Below are 24,369 nucleotides of genomic sequence, written 5' to 3' on the forward strand. Positions count from 1 at the left end.
GTCATGATCCCAGGGTCCTAGGATCGAGTCCCGAATTGGGCTTTCTGCTCAGCAGGGAGCCTGCTTCCCTTCCTCTCTCTCTGCCTGCCTCTCTGCCTACTTGTGATCTCTGTCTATCAAATAAATAAATAAATAAAATCTTTAAAATATATATATATAAGTGTACTGAGACACATTTTCCCTTTCACCTCTGGAACTAGTATGACTTAGCTGGGCACTGGCTGTATGCCCTACTTATTTTCCTGAAAGGAAGGTCCTGATATTTTGTGTCTTTATTTCCTGAGTGAATGTGTTTCCCTTCTTTAAATTTGTAGCAGAATTTCTCCACAGAACAGGCCCAGGTCTGTAAAAAATAGTATAGCATGCTAAGATTGGGAACTATCAGATCTCTCAATAAATGGGTACTTTGTAAAATAAACCTTGCTAAAATGTCATACGAGAAAGGAAAAAAATAAAGCCCTTCATGAGAATCATCCAGAATATAAAAAAGGTTCAGTGCTTATGAACTGAAAAATAACCTCCAGACGAAGGCTTGGCAAAGCTGTCAGGCCACAAGAACAAAGTTTTTTACTCAGTATTTACAAGCCACCGAGTTGGTTCTGTAGACAGGAGTCCGACGCATGTCCTAATATGACAAAAGTAACACAAAGATTTTGTGCTACCTTAAATGCATATATGTCTATTAATAATTTCTCAACAATTTTTTTCTCTCTTTTATATTGGTATAGGTTTTTTAAAAAAGATTTTATTTATTTATTTGACGGGGAGAGAAATCACAAGTAGGCAGAGAGGCAGGCAGAGAGAAGGGGAAGCAGGCTCCCCACCGAGCAGAGAGCCCGATGCGGGGCTCGATCCCAGGACCCGGAGATCATGACCTGAGCTGAAGGCAGAGGTTTAACCCACTGAGCCACCCAGACTCTAGAGGGGTCTTTTGTTTGTGGGATTATTTTATTTCCTTCCCAAAATGGAGTTTTTCTTATGTCAGCATCCTATAAATAGCAATATTTCTCAACAGATTTTTTTTTAAAGCGAGGATGGCGGGGTTGGGGCCAGAGAGAGAATCTTAAGCATGTTCCGTGCCCAGCACTGAGCCCAATACAGGGCTCTACACACATCCCTGAGGTCATGACCTGAGCCAAAATCAACAGTCGGATGCTTAACAGACTGAGCCACCCAGTCACCCCTCAACAGAAATTTTCTAATCAAGTATCCCTAATGTCAAAAGAAAGCAAGCCCTGGGGTCCCTGGCCGGCTCAGTCAGTAGAGCATTTGACTTTTGATCTCAGGGTTGTGAGTTTGAACCCCACCTTGGGTATAAAGATTACTTAAAAATAAAATCTTGGGGCGCCTGGGTGGCTCAGTGGGTTAAAGCCTCTGCCTTCAGCTCAGGTCATGATCTCAGGGTCCTGGGATCGAGCCCCGCATCGGGCTCTCTGCTCAGCCGGGAGCCTGCTTCTCTCTCTCTCTTTCTGCCTGCCTCTCTGCCTACTTGTGATCTCTCTCTCTGTCAAATAAATGAAAATCTTTAAATAAAATAAAATAAAATCTTAAAAAAATAAAAAAGATGGAACATCTGGATGGCTCAGTCTGTTAGGCATCTGCCTTCTACTCAGGTTATGATCCCAGAGTCCTAGGATGGAGTCCTGCATCAGGCTCCTTGCTCAGGGGCGCCTGGGTGGCTCAGTGGGTTAAAGCCTCTGCCTTCAGCTCAGGTCGTGATCTCAGGGTCCTGGGAGTGAGCCCCCCATCAGGCTCTCTGCTCAGCGGGGAGCCTGCTTTCCTTCCTCTCTCTCTGCCTGCCTCTCTGCCTGCTGTGATCTCTGTCTGTCAAATAAATAAATAAAATCTTCTTAAAAGGCTCCTTGCTCAGTGGGGAGCTGCTTCTTCCCCAACCTGCTGCTCCCCCTGCTGTGTTCTCTCTTTGACAAATAAATAAAATCCTTAAAAAATTTTTAAAAAGAGAAAAAAAGCCCTTATCCTGGAGATATAGCACAAAGGTATGTCTCCTATTAAATGTATATGGATATTGTATTCTACCCTATAATACCTTGTGCTTATTTTGATATTCATGAAATTGTTAAAAATATGAATAGACAAAAAATAAATATGAATATTTCATATAAAAAATTTTCAAGTGGGCTCCTGGGTGGCTCAGTCGGTTAAGCCTCTGCCTTTGGCTCAGGTCATGATCTCAGGGTACTGGGATCGAGCCCCACATCGGGCTTTCTGCTCAGCAGGGAGCCTACTGCCCCCCCCCGCCCGCCTCTCTGCCTATTTGTGATCTCTCTCTCTCTCTGTCAAATAAATAAATAAGGGGGCACCTGGGTGGCTCAGTGGGTCAAAGCCTCTGCCTTCGGCTCAGGTTATGATCCCAGCGTCCTGGGATCAAACCCCACATCGGGCTCTCCGCTCAGTGGGGAGCCTGCTTCCTCCTCTCTCTCTGCCTGCCTCTCTGCCTACTTGTGATCTCTGTCTCTCAAATAAATAAATAAAATCTTTAAAATAAATAAATAAATAAATAAGATCTTAAAAAAAAATCTGAAGTTTCTTACTACTAAGAAACTGAGCCTCCTTGAAGGTGTACCATGTTTATATACATGGAGTCTTTGTGTAAAGTCAGCCACATAGTCTAATATTTCTGAATAGCCACAAGGAATGAACTTTTATCTTGGGTATTTAACTTGTTAAATACAATCTGTTTTCTCATTTTATATTCTATTCCATTATACCTGTTTATTTTCATATTTGTATTTTAAACTACTTGCTATCAAGGAAAATTGACACTGTAGGAAGATGGACCATGTTTTATCTTGTGACATCAGGTATCCTTAGCATATTTCTGGGGTACCTAGGTTCAGAAGTAGTCTTATTGGTTGACTAAGAAGTTCATGAAACATTGTTTCTTAAACTATTAGAAACACCTACAAGGAATAAAAAACAGTTATAAAGAGAAGGTGCTGCTTTGTAATGTATTTTTTAAAGATTTTATTAATTTTTTAAATTAACAGGGAGAGATGGGGGGAGGATGGGAGGGAGAGAGCATGAGCTAGGGAGAGCAGCAGAGGGAGAGGGAGAAGCAGACTCCTTGCTGAGTAGGGATCCTGATGCGGGGCTCGATCCAGGAACCTGTGATCATGACCTGAGCCAAAGGCAGCCACCCAAGGACAGCCACCCAGGCTCCCTTGTAATACATTTTAAAAATCAAAGTACAGATGATAAGAAAATGTTGGGGTTCCGAGTGAATAGTCGAGAAAGAATTCTTGAGACATCTCGGGTGCAAATAGGTGGTTTTATTAAAGCACGGGGATAGGACCAGTAGACAGAAAGCTGCACTTGGATTGTGAAGGGTGGCTGAGTATATACTTTCAAGCTGGGAGGGGTTCAGGGGTATGTAAGTCTCTAAGGAATTTTGGAAGCAAGGTTTCCAGGACCTTGAAGGGGCAGCTATTGTTGGGAAAAGGTCATTTACTACTGTTTAGTAAACCCTCAGTCACCAGACCCTTCAGATGTCTATCATTTGGCCATGTGCTTGGAGGATGATTGCTAACATAGATCTTGGGGGGGGTGGTAGAGATAAAGGAAGTTTCCAAAGGAATTTGTGTATGTTAAAGTAGACCCATAGGATCCAGAGGGATTGGGATAATGTTAAGCTAAGATTGCCTTTTGTCCTTAGCAAAGTAGTAACACTTAGGCAGTTGATTTCCTAGAGGAAGGTCACTCTGCCTGTTTCAAGGACTTGTCAGTGGGCTGTACGTTCTAGGGAAATTTAATTTTTTTTCTTTTGCCTTTGCTCCCCACATCACAAATACTGGGTGTATGGAAGTAGAGAGGAACTGTCTATATCGTCTTCACAATTTTTCTGCGCATCTAATCGATTCTAAAATTAAAAGATTATTTTTTTAAATATTTATTTTAGAGAGTGAGAGATACAGTATGAGAAGGGGGAGGGGCATAGGGAGAAAGTATCCTCAAGCCAACTCCCCGCTGAGCAAGGAGCCCCATTTGGGGCTTGATCTCATAACCCTGAGATCACAACCCAAGCTGAAATTAAGAGTCAGTGGTCCAAGCAACTGAGCCACCCAGGCCCCCCTAAAATTAAAAGGTTATTAAAAAAAAGAATGGAGGGCATCTGGTGGCTCAGTGGGTTAAGACTCTGCCTTCAGCTTGGGTCAGATCGGGTCCTAGGATTGAGCCTCACATGGGGCTCTCTGCTCAGCAGGGAGCCTATCTCCCCCTCAGCCCACCTCTCTGCCTACTTGTGATCTCCCTCTGTCAAGTAAATACATAAAATCTTAAATTAAAAAAAAAATCGGGGGCGCCTGGGTGGCTCAGTGGGTTAAGCCGCTGCCTTCGGCTCAGGTCATGATCCCAGGTCCTGGGTTCGAGCCCCGCGTCAGGCTTTCTGCTCAGCAGGGAGCCTGCTTCCTCCTCTCTCTCTGCCTGCCTCTCTGCCTACTTGTGATTTCTCTCTGTCAGATGAATAAATAAAATCTTTAAAAAAAAAAATCGACCTTTAACAACTGAGGGACCGAAGGTCAGTGCTTGGCTATGACTTTTTATTAACAGAACCTGAATGACACTAGGTCTTATACTAGTTTTAATATTCTCACGCCCAATTTTCAAGCTTCAAATGAGCTCATTTTTAATCTATTGTAGTTTTCGGGCTCCAGTGGATCCTCCTATTTTTGACACAGTCTTCCTACCTTACTCTGTTGGGATTAGTGGGAAAAGCTGCTATTTGAGTACTCCCAAGGGTCTGGGCAAGCAGGTGATCAAAAGTGGTAACAATGAAGGGGAAGGACATGTAGAGTGGAAAAAGCCTCAAGAATTGACTTCTAGGGACGCCTGGGTGGCTCAGTGGGTTAAGCCTCTGCCTTCGGCTCAGGTCATGATCCCAGGATCCTGTGATCCCGCATCCGGCTCTCTGCTCAGGGGGGAGCCTGCTTCCTCCTCTCTCTCTGCCTGCCTCTCTGCCTACTTGTGACCTGTCTCTCAAATAAATAAATAAAATCTTTGGGGAAAAAAAAAAAGAATTGACTTCTAGGTCTTGTATTAACTAGCAGAAGAATGTCACTACCAGCAAACGGATAAGATGGGAACTAAGATTTAACAGGAGATTCTAATCTGGCCAATTCACCAAAACAAAGAAAACGCGTGACCTCCTCCGAAGGGGGCAGCACCTGGGATCCACGCTGCACTCCCAGCTGGGGAAGGAGTTACCAAAAAGAGGAACCTTGGGGCTCCTGGGTGGCTCAGTGGGTTAAGCCGCTGCCTATGGCTCAGGTCATGATCTCAGGGTCCTAGGATCGAGTCCCGCATGGAGCTCTCTGCTCAGCAGGGAGCCTGCTTCCCTCTCTCTCTCTCTTCTCTGCCTGCCTCTCTGCCTACTTGTGATCTCTCCCTGTCAAATAAATAAAATCTTAAAAAAGAAAAAAAAAAAAAAAAGAGGGCCCTTGCCCTTCGCTCTCCTTCGGGAACCCACCCTTGCTCTAGAACGCGAGGGGCATGGGGAAAAGAATGCAGCTACTTCATTCCCCCAAAGCGGGGACACAGCCCACAGTCCCCAAACGTAAATTCCCACACTCATGTCCCCAACACTCATGTCCCCACATGCCAGACTCCGCGCTGCGGGAATACCGGAGTGACCCTGTGGTCAGAAACACTGTGCATGTGGTGAGGATTCGCGCGCGGGCGACGGGGCGTAATGCGCATGCGCCCCTCTCTGGGGCGGAGCCTCGTTTCCCCGCCCTCTCGCCCCGCCCCCTGCGCGGCGCACCCCCCCGGGCGTTGCCATGGCGACCCGGGGGCCTCAGCAGGAGAGCGGCTGCACCGCCTGCCAGGTCTCTGAGGACCTGGCGGCGGCGGCGGCGGCGGCGGCGGCAGTGGCGGGTCATGGAGCTTTCAAGAAACAGCGTGGAGACCAGGAAGCCCACGGGCCTCGGGCGCTGCAGGCATTTCTTCTGGTTGGGCGTGGTCTTCGACACGGTGGGCGCGACCCTGCTGTTCACCGGGGTCTTCGCGCGCCTGCTCTTCTACGACCTGCTGCTCTACCTGGGTTCCATCATCATCTTCTTCAGCCTGCTCTGGTGGGTCTTCTGGTACACCGGCAACATCGAGCTGACTGCCGAGGAGTCCCTGAAGGAGCCCTTCCACGAGCCGTCCTCCACCGCGGTGAACGCGCTGAGCCAGCGCCTCTCTCACACCCTCTGCAACGTGTCCCGCAGCTTGACGCGGATCCGGCGGCGCTGCGCTCCCAGGACGTTCCTGCTTAGATCTGCTTCTCTGAGTATGACCGGCACTGCCCGGCCCGAAAACCAGCTGCAGCAGGAAGACCAGGGCAAAGACGCAACGGCAGGTGCCCAGGAGAGCGGCGACGCGCAAAACCTGGGCAGCGAGGACCTGGGCCCCAAACCTGAAGCTGTCGTGAGTTCAGAGGGAGTTCGCTCACCAGGGCCTGGTGCTGGGTCTCTGGGCGCCGAGGCCGGGCCGCCAGGGCCTGTGAAAGGATCGTTTTTCACTCATATGGTGACGCCTGAGTTCCCTCCATCTCCTCCCGACCAGCCTCAGCCCCTAGCCGTCCTCTCCTCCAGGAGCCTGCCTGTCCTTCCCTCGGCCTCCACCCGCCAGCCTCTAGCTCTCTGTGTTTCCAGGAGCCAGCCTGTGGCCACTCTTGCTTCTGCAGGCCAGTCTGCTGCCTCCTTGGCTTCTACCAGCCCTCCTCTGCTCACTGTTGCCTCTGAGAGTCAGCCTGCTGTCCCCTTGTCCTCGATGACTCAACCTACAGTGGTCCTTGCCTCTCAGAACCAGCCCTTTGTGCCTGTGGCCTCTTGGGACCACTCCTCGGTTTCTCTGGCCTCTCAGGTCCATAACTTGGTGCCAGTGCCTGCACAGAGCAACCTCCAGATCCTTTTGGCCTCTCAAAGCCGCCCCCCTGTGTCTGCGGCTGCACAGAGTCACCTCCAAGTCCCACTGGCCTCCCAGACCCAGCTGGAGAATATTCCTCTGGCCTCTCAAACTCCGTCTTCAGGTGTTCAGGCTCCCCATTCGGAGGGCCTGGCCCCCCCTGGGTCTCTGATCCAAGTCCCAACGTCCCAGTCTTTTCAGGCCCAACCTGTGAACCTTCAGATCTCCCTTGCTGTCCAGGACTTTCAGGCCTTCTATCACAACCAACAGACCCTCCAGAGCATCTCTTCGGTCCAAGAGATTTCTCCCAGCCAGTCTGCGCCTGTCCAAGAGTTTCAGAAGACGCCAGTAGCACAGGCTTTTGAGACTCTGCCACCAGCGGGCCAGGAGCTAAGTCAGGAATTCCCTGCCACCGCGTCCCCACCCCCTGAGTCCCAAGCTCCAGCTTCTCAGGCCCAGCAATCAATGTCCCCTGAGAGCACAACCGCCCCTGCCTCAGAGATGAAAAGTAGCCCTCCCTAGTACAGAACCAGACCCCAGCCATAGGCCGCTCTGCCAAGTAAGTCCGTGGGCAGAATCTTCACCTGCAGTATTCCTTGATTGTTTACGCTTCTGGGTTCTGATGGTTTCCTCAATCCCTTCTGCTGGAAAAACCAAGTGGAGGCAAATGGCCTGTTCCTTCGGGGATTAGATCTTTTCCACTTTGGTAGGTTTTTTTGTTTTGTTTTGTTTTGTTTTATATCCACTTTGGTAGGTTTTTGAAACCTAGTGAGGTTAAGGTCTTACCTACTCTATCAGAGTGAGACTGCTTTCTTTTTATTTAGGCTTTGTAAGGGCAGGGTTATTAAGACATTCCATCAGGACCTGTGGGTGCGGTGGGGAAAGGGACTCAGCACTGCTTCCGAAACAGAATGATTTTCAGTGGTACAGGGACACAGCATGAAATAGCAGTCAGTGGGTAAGTTACTGCCCTCTCGGTTCTTTTTTTTTTTTTTTTTTTGAAGATTTTATTTATTTATTTGACAGAGATCACAAGTAGGCAGAGAAGCAGGCAGAGAGAGAGAGGAGGAAGCAGGCTCTCTGCTGAGCAGAGAGCCCGATTCGGGACTCAATCCCAAGACCTGGGATCATGACCTGAGCTGAAGGCAGAGGCTTTAACCCACTGAGCCACCCAGGAGCCCCGCCCTCTGGGTTCTTGAGCAGCCTTCGTGATTCTATCAAGGAGAGCATCCTTAGCGTGGACTTAGTGATCTCCAACAGCTCTCCAACATTTTGGTAGGCAACAGCTGCACCAGCTAAGGTGTAATACTACGTATGTTCAAGTTACTTCAATGGATAACTTCTATTTATGCCAAGTCATACAGGTTTTTCTTTTTGCAATAGTGATCATTGCTTTTCAAAATACATTTTTGTAAAAAAAAACACTGAAACAATTTAAAGGTAAAAAGTAAGTGTGTAGTGAAATTTGAATGATCCTTAACTTTGGAAACCATTTGGGTGTTTGTAAATCCCATGAGCTTTCTACTAAATCGAAAGACCCTTGGTGCTAACCTGTTTAATGAACTCTACGGTTGAGGCTACTGAGGACCAGTTCCGCTGAACTCCCCAACCCCTTGTCAGTTAGAAAGGTAGAGAAGGTCATGCGAAGGTCAAAATTGGTGAGCCTACTTCTCAGTCGGGTAAGTGCTGCTATGATGGTATTCGCGCTGAGTATCCGTTTCCTGGTCTTTCTCTTTAATCCTCTTCCATAAATTACCTACTCTGGAGGGGGAGTAGAGAGCAGAGCACTAGTTGGAGGTTATGTTAATGCTCCTTGTTTAAATGCTACCAACACGTTATCCACAAGGTTATTTCCTATTGGTTGGTTTCATTTCCGGGGTAGGGAACAATTGAATAGTCAGTGATGTCAAACTCTTAATTTCCTTATAATTTTCTCGAGTTCTCCTTCAAGAGAGTGTATATAGGTGTACACACACATATTTATTCTATAGATAATCTATAGGGACAGAGCACTCTGGCTCTTTTGGTTTTGTACAGTTTGGACCCTCAGATTTTTTTTTAAAGATTTTATTTATTTATTTGACAGAGATCACAAGTAGGCAGAGAGGCAGAGAGAGATGGGGGGGGCAAGCAGGCTCCCTGCTGAGCAGAGAGCCCGATGCGGGGCTGGATCCCAGGAGTCTGGGATCATGACCAGAGCAGAAGGCAGAGGTTTTAACCCACTGAGCCACCCAGGCACCCCAAGATTTTAAAATGAAATGTATTCAGTGACTCACGTTTATTTTTATTAAAAAACAAAAATAAAAAAGCAAAACACTAACAAACCACAGTCATTCCGGAAGGAAAAGATTTAGTATGACTGAAAAGTCATTTAGTATAACTAAAAAAGATTTAGTATGACTAACGGTTTTTCCCGTTAATCATATCCTTTCATGAAATGTATATGGTTGAATTAAGTCTCAATGTAATTCTTGAAGGGGGCTTAAGCACTTACTAGCTGCCAGAAATATTGGTAAACACGTATAGAGATGAAAGGATGCAGACCTTGGCATCAGAAGGCTTTGTTCGAGACTTAGTCCTCTAACTCAAAGGAACAACTGTAAAGAGGAGAAAATTTTAGAAAAGAAAGGAAAGTGGTTTACCTAGTAATTCTTAGTGGAAGAATTATTTTACTGACCAGACATTTACTGAATTTCCGTTAAGTGCTAGTCAATCATATTATGCCCTAGGGATTCAGAGTTAAGTAAGAGTCCTCTGCTGTCCACATGCTCACTATTTATCAAGGAAGAAACAGATACAGAAATAATTAGCGCAGGGGGGCCTGGGCAGCTCACCTGATTGAAGGTCAGACTCTTGATTTCGGCTCAGGTCATGATCTCAGAGTGGTGAGATCGAGCCCCGCACCAGTATTGGACTCTGAACTGGGTGTGGAGACTGCTTAGGATTCTCTCTCTCCCTCTCCCCCAACCACCACCCTATCCCCACCCCCATTTAAAAATAAATAAATAAATAATAAAAATTAGGCGGGGGGGAAGAAATGACTAATGCAGTATACAGTAACTGAAGTCTAGTCCAAGCCTTTCAGAGTACAGGTGTGGGCTACATGAGGGATTTTTTGAGTTTGATCCCAAAGTAAGCATTCATTGGGTGAGGGAGATGGGAAGAACATGCCATGCAAAGGGAAAAAGCATCAACGAGAAGGCACAGAGCCATAAAAGTCCATGACTTGCTGGGGACATACTTGGGAAAGGGTAATCTGATGCTGTAGTCATGGGTTCTTAGGACTTGGAGGCTGAGGTAAGGGGAGAAGCTTTGAAGGCTTGTGAAGAAGGATAAGGTGTATTAAAATCAAACCTGTGGTCTCTGTTGTAAGGAAATGGCAATAGGCCAATAATGAGATAATAATTGCCAAGGTCTCTCCCAGTTAGTTCTGAGCAGAAAATGGACCTCTTAGATGCTAGCAGCAGTTTCTAACCCAAGTGTGGGCTCCATGGGCATTCATCTTGGAAAACACTTTCTGGTGTTTATTTACCTGTACATAACTTTTTTTTTTTTTTTTTTTTTGCTACTGTGATGACATCAGGTAGAAGGAACACCAAATATTATGACTGCATTGCTCTATATTGACCGTAAGATACATATCACCTAAAATAAGTGTTGACACATTTTTTAAAAGATTTTATTTATTTATTTGACAGAGATCACAAGGAGGCAGAGAGGCAGGCAGAGAGAGAAAGGGGGAAGCAGGCTCCCTGCTGAGCAGAGAGCCCGATGTGGGGCTCGATCCCAGGACCCGGAGATCATGACCTGAGCCGAAGGCAGAGGCTTAACCCACTGAGCCACCCAGGCGCCCCAACACATTTTTTTCTATAAAGGCCCAGGCAGTAAATATTTCAGGCTCGGTGGGCCAAGAAGCAAAATCAAGGATATTATGTGACTATTTATATAAGAAGAGAGAAAGCTACCCCAGTTTGCCTGGGTAGGCGGAAGAGTTAGTTACTTTGACCCCAGTCACAGCATCTGGAGGCCTTCACCTAAGAGCAACTGACCTGGGACAGAGGGTGAGGGGCATGGCCTGGCCTGTCAGGCCTGCAGCCAACTGGTGCTTCACTCTGCCTCAGTGACACCCAGGCCTGAGGATGGAATTCTCTGCTCTCAGAGAACCTGGCCCTGTCATCTTGGTCCGCTGGCCTGAAGATGGGTGATTTCCAGAGTCTCTGACTCCCAGCTTCAGATTCCCCTGCGTGGTGCCTGGCATTTGCCAATACTGGAGTCTAGAATGTGTAGGCGGTGGTGCTCAGGCCCTGAGCAGACCCGTGGCCAGACAGGCAGCCATTGGGAGCTCTGAGGTGAGCAGGGATGGAAGCTAATGCCCAGGTTGGTCTTGGAAGCTCACAGGGCTAGGCCACCGCAACACAAAACCGCAGAGCGAGGAGGCGTTCTCCTGGTATTTGGTGGATAAAGGCCAGAGGGGCCGCACACAACACACGGTACACTGGCCAGCCCGGCCCAACACAGAATGATCCCACCCACAACACTGTTAACTGTGAGGTTGAGGAACCCTGATCTAGAATAATTAAAAAAACCTCTCCAGTTCATGAGGTGCTTAAGGAAAGATCTTCTTATCCTCAGAGGAGTCATTGGCTCTTAAACCGTCGTGGTATCTTCTAGACCATGAAGATTTTATTCACCTTTGTTTTATATATCTTTATATTCTCATTTTGAATCAACACAGATGTGGCGGCATTTATTAATAACATACCATTTATTGGGGGTGTTTATAATAGACTACACACTGTGCCAAGTAATTTACAGGCCTCGTCTTATTTCCCATAACAATCAGGTAGGCACCATTATTGTGTCCACTTCAAGGAAGGTAGACTTGATATTGATTGAAAGGTTAAGGCATTTTCTCAGTGCCACACAGATAGGGGAGCTGGAATTAATGTGCAGTAGATAAAAGATTTGTTAAAAGGTGTAGATTATAAGTTTTCCTTCCACATTAAAGTTTATAATGAGCCTTTTTTTTTTTTTTTTTGTAAGCCTGTCATTTGTAACACTCCAGACCAGTCTATGGGTGACTTCTCTTTTGAAAACTTTACTCCCAGAGAGAATGAAAATCAAGAATTGTTCCACTCTGTTTATAAATATGATCTCACATAAAAATTGCTTTTTTTCTTTCCAGAATCACCGAAGTTTCCACAGATTTAGGTTCCAACTTTATGAAAGCACAAATACATACCTTAACCTCGTTTTGGAAACCTCTGTGTGGGGTTCTGACCTGTCTCAGACCAGCAGGCCTCCAACGCTGCTTCTGCCAAGTATGTTTGTGTCAGTGTTGGGGAGAGTTTTCCAGATTCACATCATAAATTTCTTTATTGCCAGAATTTTAAGCCATAATAAACTATGCTATTCCAAATGAACTTTGTTTTAAAATAAGTTGGTTTTGAAAATAGACTCCTTGTGAAAGCATTCCAGCATTCCAAGTGGAAAAGAACGCCTAGCATACTCTGGGTAAAGGTGAAAGTAAGTACACTTCCCACAGAAATGGACACTGGAAAGTGTAAGTCTGTGTATTTAAGGGTACTTCGTGACCTCGCTAATGAAGAGAAAACTTAACACAGTTAGTGCATTGTAACATGCCACAATTTATATTTATATGCTTATTTTGATTTAAGGAACAAAAATTTCCCATTTTCCCAAGTATTTTAAAATCTGATTGGATTGTATCTTTTAATGATAAATAAAATGCATTTGAGAGTATCCTCCTCTTACATTCTTTGTGTCAGTAGATTATATATGCAAGAATGCTCTAATAGATGGGTAGTTTTCTCTTTTTTTTCTTTTTTTTTTTTAAGATTTTATTTATTTATTTGACAGAGAGCTCACAAGCAGGCAGAGAGGCAGGCAGAGAGAGAGGAGGAAGCAGGCTCCCTGCTGAGCAGAGAGCCCGATGCGGGGCTCGATCCCAGGACTCCGAGATCATGACCTGAGCCGAAGGCAGCGGCTTAACCCACTGAGCCACCCAGGCACCCTAGTTTTCTCTTTTTTAATTTTTAAATTTTTTTCTTTTTTTTTTAGATGGATAGTTTTCTTTTTAAATTTCTAGTAATAGGCAAAAGCATTCTTTTTAAAGATTTTATTTATTTATTTGACAGAGATCACAAGTAGGCAGAGAGAGAGAGGGGGAATCAGGCTCCCCGCCGAGCAGAGAGCCTGATGGGGGGCTCGCTCCCAGGACCCTGAGATCATGACCTGAGCTGAAGGCAGAGGCTTTAACCCACTGAGCCACCCAGGCACTGCGGCAGAAGCATTTTTTAGATGGTACAGAACTTTTGATCAAAACTTCCAAAAATTTAAGCTGTTTTTATATTTCTTCCCCTTTTCTGACCTATACTTCTGTAGTCCTATATTTGTAATTTTAAAAAAATTAACTCAGACAGGAAGACCATGCATTGCAGATACTTGGAACAAAGAATACTGGAAGGACATTACACAAGTGAAGTAAGCCAGTCACAGCAAGACAAATACTATATGGTTCCACTTATATGACATTTGTCATATGACAGAATTGAATTCACAAGATGGAAAGTAGAGGGGTGGCTGCCAGGGGTTGGGGCTGGGGGTAGGAACAGGGAGTTGTATGATAGGTAAAGCCTTTCAGATGAAAGGAGTTCTGGAGATTGGTTTCACAGCAGTGTGAATGTACTTAACACTAGCAAACTGCACACTTAAAAATAGTTAAGATAATGGGGCACGTGGGTGGCTCAGTCAGTTAAGTGTCTGCCTTAGGCTTAGGTCATGATCCTGGGGTCTTAGAGTCAGGAGATCCCTGCCTTGGGCTCCCCGCTCAGTTTGAAGTCTGCTTCTCCCTCTCCCTCTGCCCCTAACCCCTGCTCGTGCTCTCTCTTGCATTGTCTGTCTCTCAAATAAATTAATTATTAAATCTTTAAAAAAATGGTTAAGATGGTACATTTTGTGTATATTTTACCACAATTAAAAAAAAATAACCGGATTAAACCAGCAGTGTATAAACCACCTGACATTTATAAATTTCTTTTTAAGGAATAAATATACGCAACAGTTGAGTTTCTGGATATAAAATGTACCAGGTAAGCAGCTATTTAATACCTTAGGAACTACAGTTAGGAACTTAGAGAAAAATCACTTTTAATGTACTACTGAACAAAGGACTAGATGAGTATAAAGGGAATGGTAGAGAGGGAGTGCAGGCAAGTGCACCCACGCTTACAAAACCCTACAGAAAACTTTTACTAGGATTGGACTTGATCTTTTTTTTTTTTTTTTTTAAAGATTTTATTTATTTACTTGACAGAGATCTCAAGTAGGCGGAGAAGCAGGCAGAAATGGGGGGGGGGAGCAGGCTCCCCGTTGAGCAGAGAGCCCGATATGGGGCTCGATCCCAAGACCCTGGCATCATGACCTGAGCCAAAGGCAGAGGCTTTAACCCACTGACCACCCAGGCACCCATGGACTTGATCTTTGATACATAGAGGCAGTCCTTAAGAATTGTGATTAGTGGACCTCAGGTGCTATCACAGTGCCTAGAAGCACTTTGAAAGAAACCTAGAAATGGCTTTTATTTATTTATTTAAATTTTATTTATTTGTTTATGTAAAGCTTTTATTTATTTATTTGAGAGAGAGCACAAGTTGGGGAGAGCGGCAGGGAGAGGGAGAGAAGCGGACTCTCCACTGAACCGGGAGCGTAACCCAGGCTGGATCCCAGGACCCCAGAATCATGACCTGAGCCGAAGGCAGACGCTTAACCAACTTGAGCCAGCCAGGCTTTTATTTTAAGTGGCTTTTATTTTAAAAACACTCAGTTTTTCTGCTTTATATTCCCTACATTAAAAGAAAAAGATTGTATGTATGTATATATGTATGTATGTATGTATGTATTTAATTTTTTAGATTTTATTTTTAAGTAATTTCTACACCCTATATGGGGCTTGAACCCATAACCTGAGATCAAGAGTCACATGCTCCACCGAATTTGTCCGTGAGACTCCCCTGTCCGTACATTTTAAAAGAATGGTCTGGGCGCCAGGGTAGCTTGGTTGGTTGAGGGCTGGACCCTTGCCGTTGGCTCAGGTCATAAGTCTGCTTGTCTTCTTCTCCCTCTGGCCCTCCCCTTGTTCACACACTTTCGCTCATGCACTCTCTCTAAAATAAATGAGCAGATCTTTTAAAAAATTTTAAAAATAGAAATGTTCTTATAGACTGAACCAATTTTTAAAATTTAAATCTTTGACTAGTTTAAGTATTTCCATATTACAAAATTCAAAAAGCATAAAATGGCATATGGTGAGGTTTCCTTGCATCCCGCAGCACAGTGCTACTGATAGACGGTAAAAATGTTACTGGTTTTGAGGGGCACCGGAGTTACTCAGCTGAATGAATGACTCTTGATATTGGCCTAGGTCAGATCTCAGGGTCATGAGATAGTACCTGCATAGAACTCCACGTTGGGTGTGTAGCCTGCCTAAGATTTTCTCTCTTCCTATTTTGTTCTCCCCCTACTTTTAAAAATGTTATTAGTGGGACTCCTGGGTGACTCAGTTGGTTAAGCGGCTGCCTTTGGCTCAGGTCATGATCCCAGCGTCCTGGGATCGAGTCCCACCTCGGGCTCCTTGCTTGGCGGGGAGCCTGCTTCTCCCTCTGCCTCTGCCTGCCACTGTCTGCCTGTGCTCACGCTCTCTCTCTCTCTCTCTCTCTCTAACAAATAAATAAATAAAATTTTTAAAAAATAAAAATTTTATTAGTTTTTTGTAAATCCTTTCATTGAAATATATATATATTTCATATATATATAATATATATTTATATATATTCATATATAAAAAATTCATATATATATTCATATATATACATATATATTCATATATATTTCAGTATATATAATTATATATATATTCAAATATGTATAAAGTGCTTGCATATTCCATTATTTCTTAGCATACTTTTCAGCACCTTGCTTTTTTTACTTAACACATGTCTTGAAGATCCTTCCCTTTTGTGCAGTTAAAGACCTTGTTCTTTTTATGAACACAGTATTCCAGTTAGTGGATTTTTCATAATTAATTTGTTTCCTGCTTGGGGACATTTGGTTATTTCTTTTTTTAAAGATTTTATTTATTTATTTGACAGGGAGAGAGATCACAAGTAGGCAGAGAGGCATGCGGGGTGGGGGGGCGGAGGAAGTAGGCTCCCTGTTGAGCAGAGAGCCGGATGCGATGCGGGGCTCGATCCCAGGACCCTGAGATCATGACCTGAGCGGAAGGCAGAGGCTTTAACCCACTGAGCCACCGAGGCACCCCGGTTATTTCTAATCTAATGAATGTTTTTAAGTAACACAAAAATTTTAAGTAACACAAAATTTGGACCTAATAAATAGATAGGGACCATACTTTGACCGTTGACTTTAAGAATTCCAAAGGCCATTTAGTCTTGTCCCTCGCCCCTCCTCCCTTGAAACAAACACACAAATAAAAATCATAAAGAAAACAAGGGACCTGCTTCAGATCTTGTAGGTGGTTCATGGCAGAGTCTGGGCTAAAATCTGACAGCCCTTGGTTTGAGTCTTCTTTCCAACAAATCTGTATAATTAACATTTTACTGCATTGTTAATAGCCTCCTTTAAAAAATATATCATCTTAGTGGTTTGAACTTGAGTTCAGAAAGGCTAATGTGGCATTTTACTTCACTGTTCCCTCACCACCAGAACATTTTAATTTTTTTTTTAAAGATTCTTATTTTATTTATTTGACAGAGAGAGAGATCACAAGTAGACAGAGAGGCAGGCAGAGAGAGGGGAAGGGAAGCAGGCTCCCTGCTGAGCAGAGAGCCCGATGCGGGACTCGATCCCAGGACCCTGAGATCATGACCTGAGCCGAAGGCAGCGGCTTAACCCACTGAGCCACCCAGGTGCCCCAGAACATTTTAATTTTGTAAGGACATGGTTCAAAAAGAAAAAGTGAAGGGCACCTGGGTGGCTCAGTCTGTTAAGCATTTGATTTTTTTTATTTCAGCTCAGGTGCTGACCTCAGGGTTAGGAGGATCAAACCCCACAGCAGTCTCCCCATGCTCTCTCTTCCTCAAATCTTTAAACAAGGCAAAGTGAAATGGTACTAAATAGTGCTAAAGGCTCTTTGTTGAAAAGTAAGTGTTCCTCCAACCCCTGACCCCACAGTCCTCCACGGCCCTTACCCAGAAACGATCACCGTTACTAGTGCCTGGTGTCTGGGATACCTATTCAGAGACTCTGTGCAAAACCCTGCACACACACGTGTGTGTATGTGTATGTCTATGTAACAAACAGGACACTCTAGATCTTGTGCTGTGCCTTCCCTTTTTTGCCTTTTAAAGTTTCTCTGAAGTTGTTAATATGCAAGTTAAATCTGATTTTACATGTTTCTAACTCCTTGAAGGCTGGAATCCTCTCTTCTGTTTCTCCCACAAGACGTATAAAATACGCTGAAGTATTTTGGAGTTGGTTTTATTCTTCTAGTAATTAATGTCATACCTGACATCATTCTGAATAGGAATCAGAATCAATGTGTGTTCTGTTCAATACTACTCCAAGCATTTGATGTAATGTATAAGTCAAAACTCAGTTATGAAAATTGCTGGCTAGAGATAGTGATAGTGAAAAATAAAATAACAGGGTTCAAAGAGTCTCATTTTTGCCTTTGGTCTTACCCAAGATTTCTAAAACTGGAGTTACCAAACAGTGATTAAATCGATGTATTTTCTATTTAGTACATACTAAGTGCTAGGTACCCCATGGGACACAAAGATGACTCTGTCTCTACAGAATTTGTTTCCTTTCTCTCTATTTGTGCTGTTGTACATCAAGAAATTAAGGGGTTAACTAACTAGTCTAGAACTAGATAAGCTCAAAGTAATCAGGCATTGGCGGCAGTTTTTAAAATAGAAAGTTTAAAAAACCATGGGAAACAGACTGTATTCTAAGTCACAAGATGCAAAATATGCAAGATATTATTGCCGGGCACTTTATGAATTATTTTCTTCTCTCCAACAATCAGCTATCTCATAGGTCAGTTTTCACCTGGTTGTGACTCTATCAAGTATCTCAAAATATCTCATATTTACAGGAAACTAAATGGGCAAATACTACTGTCGTTTACTAAGAACCTACCCTGTTCTGCTCATTGTGTCATACTTTGTGGTCTGTGCTTTATGTGCTTCAATTTAATCCTTACACTAGCTCTGAAATAGCTTAAAAAAAAAAAAAAAAACCTATCCCCTGGGTGCCTGGGTGGCTCAGTCCGTTACGTGCCTTTGGCTCAGGTCATGATCCCAGGAGGCTGGGACTGAGCGCTGCATCAGGCTTTCTGCTCAGTGGGGAGCCTGCTTCTCCCTCTGCCTGCAGCTCCCCCTGCTTGTGCTCTCTCACTCTTTCTCTCAAATTAACAAAATTTTTAAATAAACAAAATAAAAAATCTTTAAAAAATAATAAACAAAATCTTTAAAAAAATAGTTATCTCCATTTTATAGATAAGGCAACTAGAGTTCTAAGAACATAAACCAGTTGCCCAGAGTAATAGAGTAAACAACAAAGTTGAAATTTTTATCCTGCTCTATTTGACTGTGGGTTCTACTAACGGGTAAAATTTAGCAAAACCGGGGTGCCTGGGTGGTTCAGTGGGTTAAAGCCTCTGTCTTCGGCTCGGGTCATGATCCCAGGGTCCTGGGATCCAGCTGGACGTAGGACTCTCTGCTCAGCAGGGAGCCTGCTTCCCTTCCTCTCTCTCTCTGTCTGCCTCTCTGCCTACTTGTGATCTCTGTCTGTTAAATAAATTAAAAAAAAATTTTTTTAATTTAGCAAAACCAATGGGACAATTTCAAATATAAAAACATTTAAAAATTAACCTTGTTACTGTGATTATTTACCCTTCCCCCATTTTGTATGAGTTAATATAGTTCATTGCAATAAACATGGAAGACTATATGCTTTTCATTTAAAAAATTTTTTTAAATTTTCAAACATTTTTAAAAATAGGCTCCATGCCCATCGTGGGGCTTGAACTCATGACCCGGAGATCAAAGTCACATAGTTTACTGACTGAGCTTTACTACCCCAGACTATATGCTTTTTAGTCATCTGAACAAAAAAAGAGAAAGAAAACTGCATTTTGACAAGTACCAAAATTCATAAATTATAATACAGTATGCCATATATATATATATATATATATATATACACATACACACACATACATACATACATACATACATACTGGAGATACACAGTTGAGATCTTGCATTAGCAACTGGAGATTTTAGAAAGATAATTGATTCATGAACTAATTGTTGACTCTTTCTGGAAAGGGGAATGGGATAACTCCCATTGGTTTTGCTGCTTAGATATTGTTGACCTGGATCTTTCCAACCATTCAACCATTTGGAAACTTTTTTTTTTTTTTTTAACATTTTTTGAGCATTAATAGCTACCCTCTCATCCTCAGCAAGTAAATTGGAAGCCATTGGGCACAATATGACCTCACCTGTCTGGATTAAGTTAGAGAAGGGCACTTGACTCAAATTTAGTCAATGAGAAATTCTTTGTTGCCTTAATATATCCTTGTATCCTTAGAAACAAAGTCTCCTTTTTTGCTTAAGCTAGGTCAAGATAGTTTCTGTTACCTTCAAGCCAAGAAGCTTTAACCAACAGAATTGCTCTAGGGATGGTTGTAAAATTCATCTCTCAGGGAAGACTGCTCTTTTGAAAAACAGTTTAATGGGTCTTCTGGGTATATGAAAGTAAAGCAAAGGTTCATTCTGGAATGAAGAAGCTCAGAACAATTATGAACAAGTGCAATGCACAGTGATACAAAGGAATGACTACATTGTGGGCAAGGCTGTCTTTGCCGGCTGCCGTGTTAATGCTTGTTTGCCTTTCGTTCTTGTTGTTGTTTTTTGTTTGTTTGTTTGTTTTTGTAGGCGAGGTCTTTCCTTTCCTTTTTTTTTTTTTTTTAGTACATGTGCTGCCAAAGCAAGAACTCCTTTTTATTTTATTTTTATTAAATAATCTCTATACCTAATGTGGGTCTTGAACTCAAGACCCTGAGATCAACCTACAGACTGAGCCAGCCAGGTGCCCCAGTCTTCACTTTCTTTGATTAGAGCTGGAGATAAAAAAGAGATGGGACTCCAGGGAAGGCAAGACTGGATAAAGAAAGTTTTTGTCCTGGCAAGATGAATTGGCCCATGGAATAGGGTGACTGAGTAGAGGAGTTCCATGAAGGGACATGACCAAAGATCTTCAACAGTGAATTATGCTATTTAGCTTTAAGACTTTCCTTGTGTATGTTGAAGCTTCCATTGAAAAATTTTTTAACATGGAATCTAGTCTTAACTGTGCTTTGGGAAAATAAGGAGCTGTGCTCAAGCTTAAGGGAAAGGTATTGCTTGGGTGTATATTGGCACAATCACTTTGGAAAACTCTTTCAACTGTGTCTTGAATCCCCTCCAAGCCAAAAATTCTACCCTAGAAACATTTCTACACACATGATTCAGGAGACTATACAAGCATATTCACAGCAATATGTGGGGGTTGGGGGAGGAAAAATAATCTAAATGTTGGTGATAAGAAAATGGATATATAAATCATGGTAGATTCATATAATGGAATGCTCCATGGCAGAGAAACACAACAGGGATGGACTGAAATCAGAAGTATAATGCAGCGTGGAAATAATTTTATCATAGAAAGATAACCAAAAGTATATATATAATAGTTTAGAATATATATGGTAATCACATACAGAAAAGTTGAAATGGTTTAAAAAGTTGAAATGGTTCAACAATACAGGTTAAAGTTCTGTTTCATAAATTGGGCCATACACTCACCGGTATCCATTTTATTATAATGTATAGCCTGCATTAACATATTTTTTGTGCATGCCAGACTTTTAAAATGGTAGAATAAAATAATTGTCAAATTGTTTGACAGTGCAGAGTTAGATTTCTACTGGCAGTGTTTGAGGGTGCTGTTGAATGTGATTTTAATTTTTTTTTCCTTCTGCTTTGGGGATGGAGGGGATGAGATTCCAACTTCCAAGTCTGTCTTGGAGTATCTGTGAGTTAGGGTGCAATTTCTTCTACTCTCAGGACATTGATGATATCTCCCCAACATTCCGAAGGAACTCTAAACCAATGGCATAAAAAATGGTGGGACCAGGTCGCCTAGGTGGCTCGATCTAAGGGTCCTGGGATCGAGTCCCACATCAGGCTCTCTGCTAGGCGGGGAACCAGCTTCTGCCTCTCTGCCTCCTTGGGATCTCTCTCTGTCAAATAAATAAACAAAATCTTAAAAAAAAAAAAAAGAAAAAAGAAATGCTGGGACCGTATGGAATTGGCAGAGAGTTACTGATTTTACACTGTTGCAAAATAGAACAGTGCTTTATATTTAACAAGTTGCTGTCGTTGATTTAATATCCTTCTGATGGTTCTATACAGTTTCCAAAGGTTGCAACATTTACCATTCCTAGAAACTGAGGAGAGGGTCAATCCCTCTTTCCCTCTGCTTCCTTCCCACCCACCATGTCTTCGCACCTGCTGTTCCCCATGCTGGAAAACCTTTCGCTGCTTTGTTGATCTGGCCGACCCCTGGACCTCCCTTAAAAATTTAAGTTCAAAGGCTAACGCCTCTTGCAAACTGTCTCCTCTCACGCATTGATTTCTCACCCCAGACCACCACAGCGCGGGGATTTCTGGGCAAATCGCTCCATCAAACCTCATCCCCAAGATGAGATTGGACATCTGCGAGGATAGCGCCAAGGGTACAGAGCCCACGATGCTCGGTGGAGCAGCCAAGTTCGAATCCCCCGGCCGCCCCCATCGCTGCGCGGGTTTGGGTTAATTAGAGCCTCGGTTTCTTTACTTTGACCGAGGGATGCTTTGACTCCGACAAGGTAATACTCGTGGAACCCGGCCACCGCTTAGCACCTCCCGGGGGGGGTTCTCGCGCTTCCTTCACGACATCGGGAGCTGCTCGGAGCCGCCAAAGATCTCTCCTCCGCCAGCGCGGAGGCCACTCCAAACGCCGCACCCCGCGGAAAGTCCTCCAGCTGCGAGGAGGGGCCCTGACGCAGAGCGGGGAGGAGAGCGCGCTTTGGCGGCGCTCTAGCCCGCCAGGATCGCCGCCCTCTCACTCGGGAATCCTGATTGGCTGAAAGCCGCCGCTCGTGCGTGCGTCTTCCGGGCCACAGGGCATTCCCGAAGGAGCACGACTTCCGGTGCGAAGCGCAGTCGTCGCGCTTGTCCGGCCCAATGGCGGCCCCGTTGCTTCACACGCGGTTTCCCGGGGATGCGGCCTCCCCAGCCTCTGCAGTCAAGACGCTGGGCGCGTCGAGGACCGGGTGAGAGTCCGGGACGCTCCCTTCTGCGCCTCTGGGACCGAAGCCCAGGGACCGGGGTTAGGACAGCGGATGTGAAAGGGCCTGGGGCAGAGCTGAGGGAATCGTGGGAGCAACGGGTAGAGAGGGTCATCTCAGGTTCTCGGGAGTAAGGCCAGGCCCCTTAAGTGGGTAGTAAAGGTGGGAGAGGGGCTGGGAAAATGAATCCGTTCTCCGTTCCAGAGTCGCCATTTCTCCCCACGGAGCTGTCTCGTAGCGCCCCAGGCCGGGGACTACCTTCTCCTTTACTCATCCCTCCGCTTCTTCGTCCAGACGTGGAGAGAGTTCCCTGAGCTCTTTATCAGGCGAACGTTGTCGTTGATGGCAAATGAACTCGTAATTTTCTGTTGATGTTTGAAATTAGTCTCCACATACACGTTTTTTAAGTCTTCCTCAACTCTTTCTTTTAAAAAAATATTTGTCATCTGAGAGAGGGAGAGCGAGCTGGGGGAGAGCCCCAGGGAGAGAGAATCTCCAGCCGACTCCCCGCTGAGCTCAGCGCTGGAGGTGGGGCTCAGTCTCAGGACCCTGAGATCATGACCTCAGCCGAAATCAAGAGCCACCCAGGCGTCCCTGCCTTTCTTAACTTTGAAAGCACCTAATCCCCATAAAACATTTTGGGGTTTAACTTTTGGAGTCATTAGTAGGTTGCTGTTTTTCCCCCCACTACTCCGCTCTGAGTAAAGGAAAAAAAAAAAAAAAAAAACTTTGTGAAACACTTAGCAATTGTATCCTTCATAGTATTTATTAAGTGCCTATACTTTTGTGGTTATACAGTAAAACCAGTAGCTGTCAAAAGAGACATCTGCTCTCAACAGAGCTTAAGGAGGGAAAGACCGTGATCAGGCAAATAAATAAAAGAATAGCATGGTTTCAGGTAGAGGTTACCTGAAGAAATAAAAACAGGGTAATAGGGGGAGTGAGGCGATGGATACTTTCAATTTTGGCCCCTCTGACATTTGACCTTTAGCTTGAACTAATACAGGAACTCAATGTGTCTAGATCTGGAGCATGAGTATTTCAGATAAAGGGAACAGTAAGAGAAATGGGAATCAGCTTGGCAAGTCTGAAGAATAGCAAGGACACCATGGTTGCAGCGTGGTAAGTGGAGATGAGGTCAGAGAGGCAGGGGCCAGTTTAATGTAGGACCTTGAAGACAGTGACACAGAGTTTGAAATTCTTTTTTTTTTTTTAAGATCTTATTTATTTGACAGAGAGATCATAAGTAGGCAGAGAGGCAGGCAGAGAGAGAGAGGAGGAAGCAGGCTCCCTGCCGAGCAGAGAGCCCGATGTGGGGCTCAATTCCAGGACCCTGGGATCATGACCTGAGCCGAAGGCAGAGACTTAACCCATTGAGCCACCCAGGCGCCCCTTGAAATTATATTCTAAGTGAGGTTGAAGACCTTTGGAGAGTTTAACAGGAGGGTAGAGTAGCAGGATCTGTTTTAAGTTTTGGAAAGATCATTAGATCACTGACTGAAGTCTTTGGGAGGTTAGAGTGGAAGCAAGGAGGACAGGTAGGAGGCTTTAGCAATAGTCCCATGGAATGATGTTGGCTCCATAAATATTGACTATTACAATTTTTATTATTCTCTGTCCTGCACTTAATAGTGTAATAATCTTGGTTCTACAGGCTTTCAGATATGCTCACATTAGAGAATGATTTCTTCAATTCTCCCCCAAGAAAAACTGTTCGGTTTGGTGGGACTGTGACAGAAGTCTTGCTGAAGTACAAAAAGGTAAGAGGCGATAATGTGAGGTTTGGTGTCCTATCTCCTGCCCACTCCTGCTTGCTTGCTTGCTTTAAAAGATTATATATTTGTTTGACAGAGAGAGACACAGCAAGAGAGGGAACACAAGCAGGGGTAGTGGGAGAGGGAGAAGCAGGCCTCCTGCAGAGCAGGGAGCCTGATGCAGGGCTCCATTGCAGGACCCTGGGATCATGACCTTAGCTGAAGGGAGACATTTAATGACTGAGCCACCCAGGTGCCCCTTCCCCCTGTTTAATTGAGATGTAATTGATA

The 24,369-nt window shown here is 44.2% G+C and overlaps 2 protein-coding genes across 2 annotated transcripts in view; both read left to right on the forward strand.

Annotated features, from left to right (window-relative positions):
* The first annotated feature begins 5,610 nt into the window (after positions 1-5,610).
* LOC125091120 (proline-rich protein 36-like) lies at positions 5,611-12,666 on the forward strand. Its single transcript, XM_047714559.1, has 2 exons — positions 5,611-7,462; positions 12,089-12,666. Exon 1 carries the CDS (start codon positions 5,611-5,613, stop codon positions 7,423-7,425), a length of 1,815 nt encoding a protein of 604 aa, XP_047570515.1. The 3' UTR covers positions 7,426-7,462; positions 12,089-12,666.
* A 9,487-nt stretch (positions 12,667-22,153) lies between these two features.
* Positions 22,154-24,369, forward strand: part of RRN3 (RRN3 homolog, RNA polymerase I transcription factor) — a 29,807-nt gene continuing 27,591 nt past the window's right edge. The window contains 2 exon segments of the mRNA XM_047714101.1: positions 22,154-22,309; positions 23,979-24,084. Of these exon segments, the coding sequence (XP_047570057.1) occupies positions 22,221-22,309; positions 23,979-24,084 (195 nt within the window). The 5' untranslated portion in view covers positions 22,154-22,220.

This window comes from Lutra lutra, chromosome 18 (assembly GCF_902655055.1).
Source record: "Lutra lutra chromosome 18, mLutLut1.2, whole genome shotgun sequence".
Lineage (NCBI taxonomy): Eukaryota > Metazoa > Chordata > Mammalia > Carnivora > Mustelidae > Lutra > Lutra lutra.

Bases quoted from the DNA above. Each gene is read 5' to 3' on its own strand.
- LOC125091120 (XM_047714559.1), top strand. From the start codon at position 5,611: ATGCCAGACTCCGCGCTGCGGGAATACCGGAGTGACCCTGTGGTCAGA.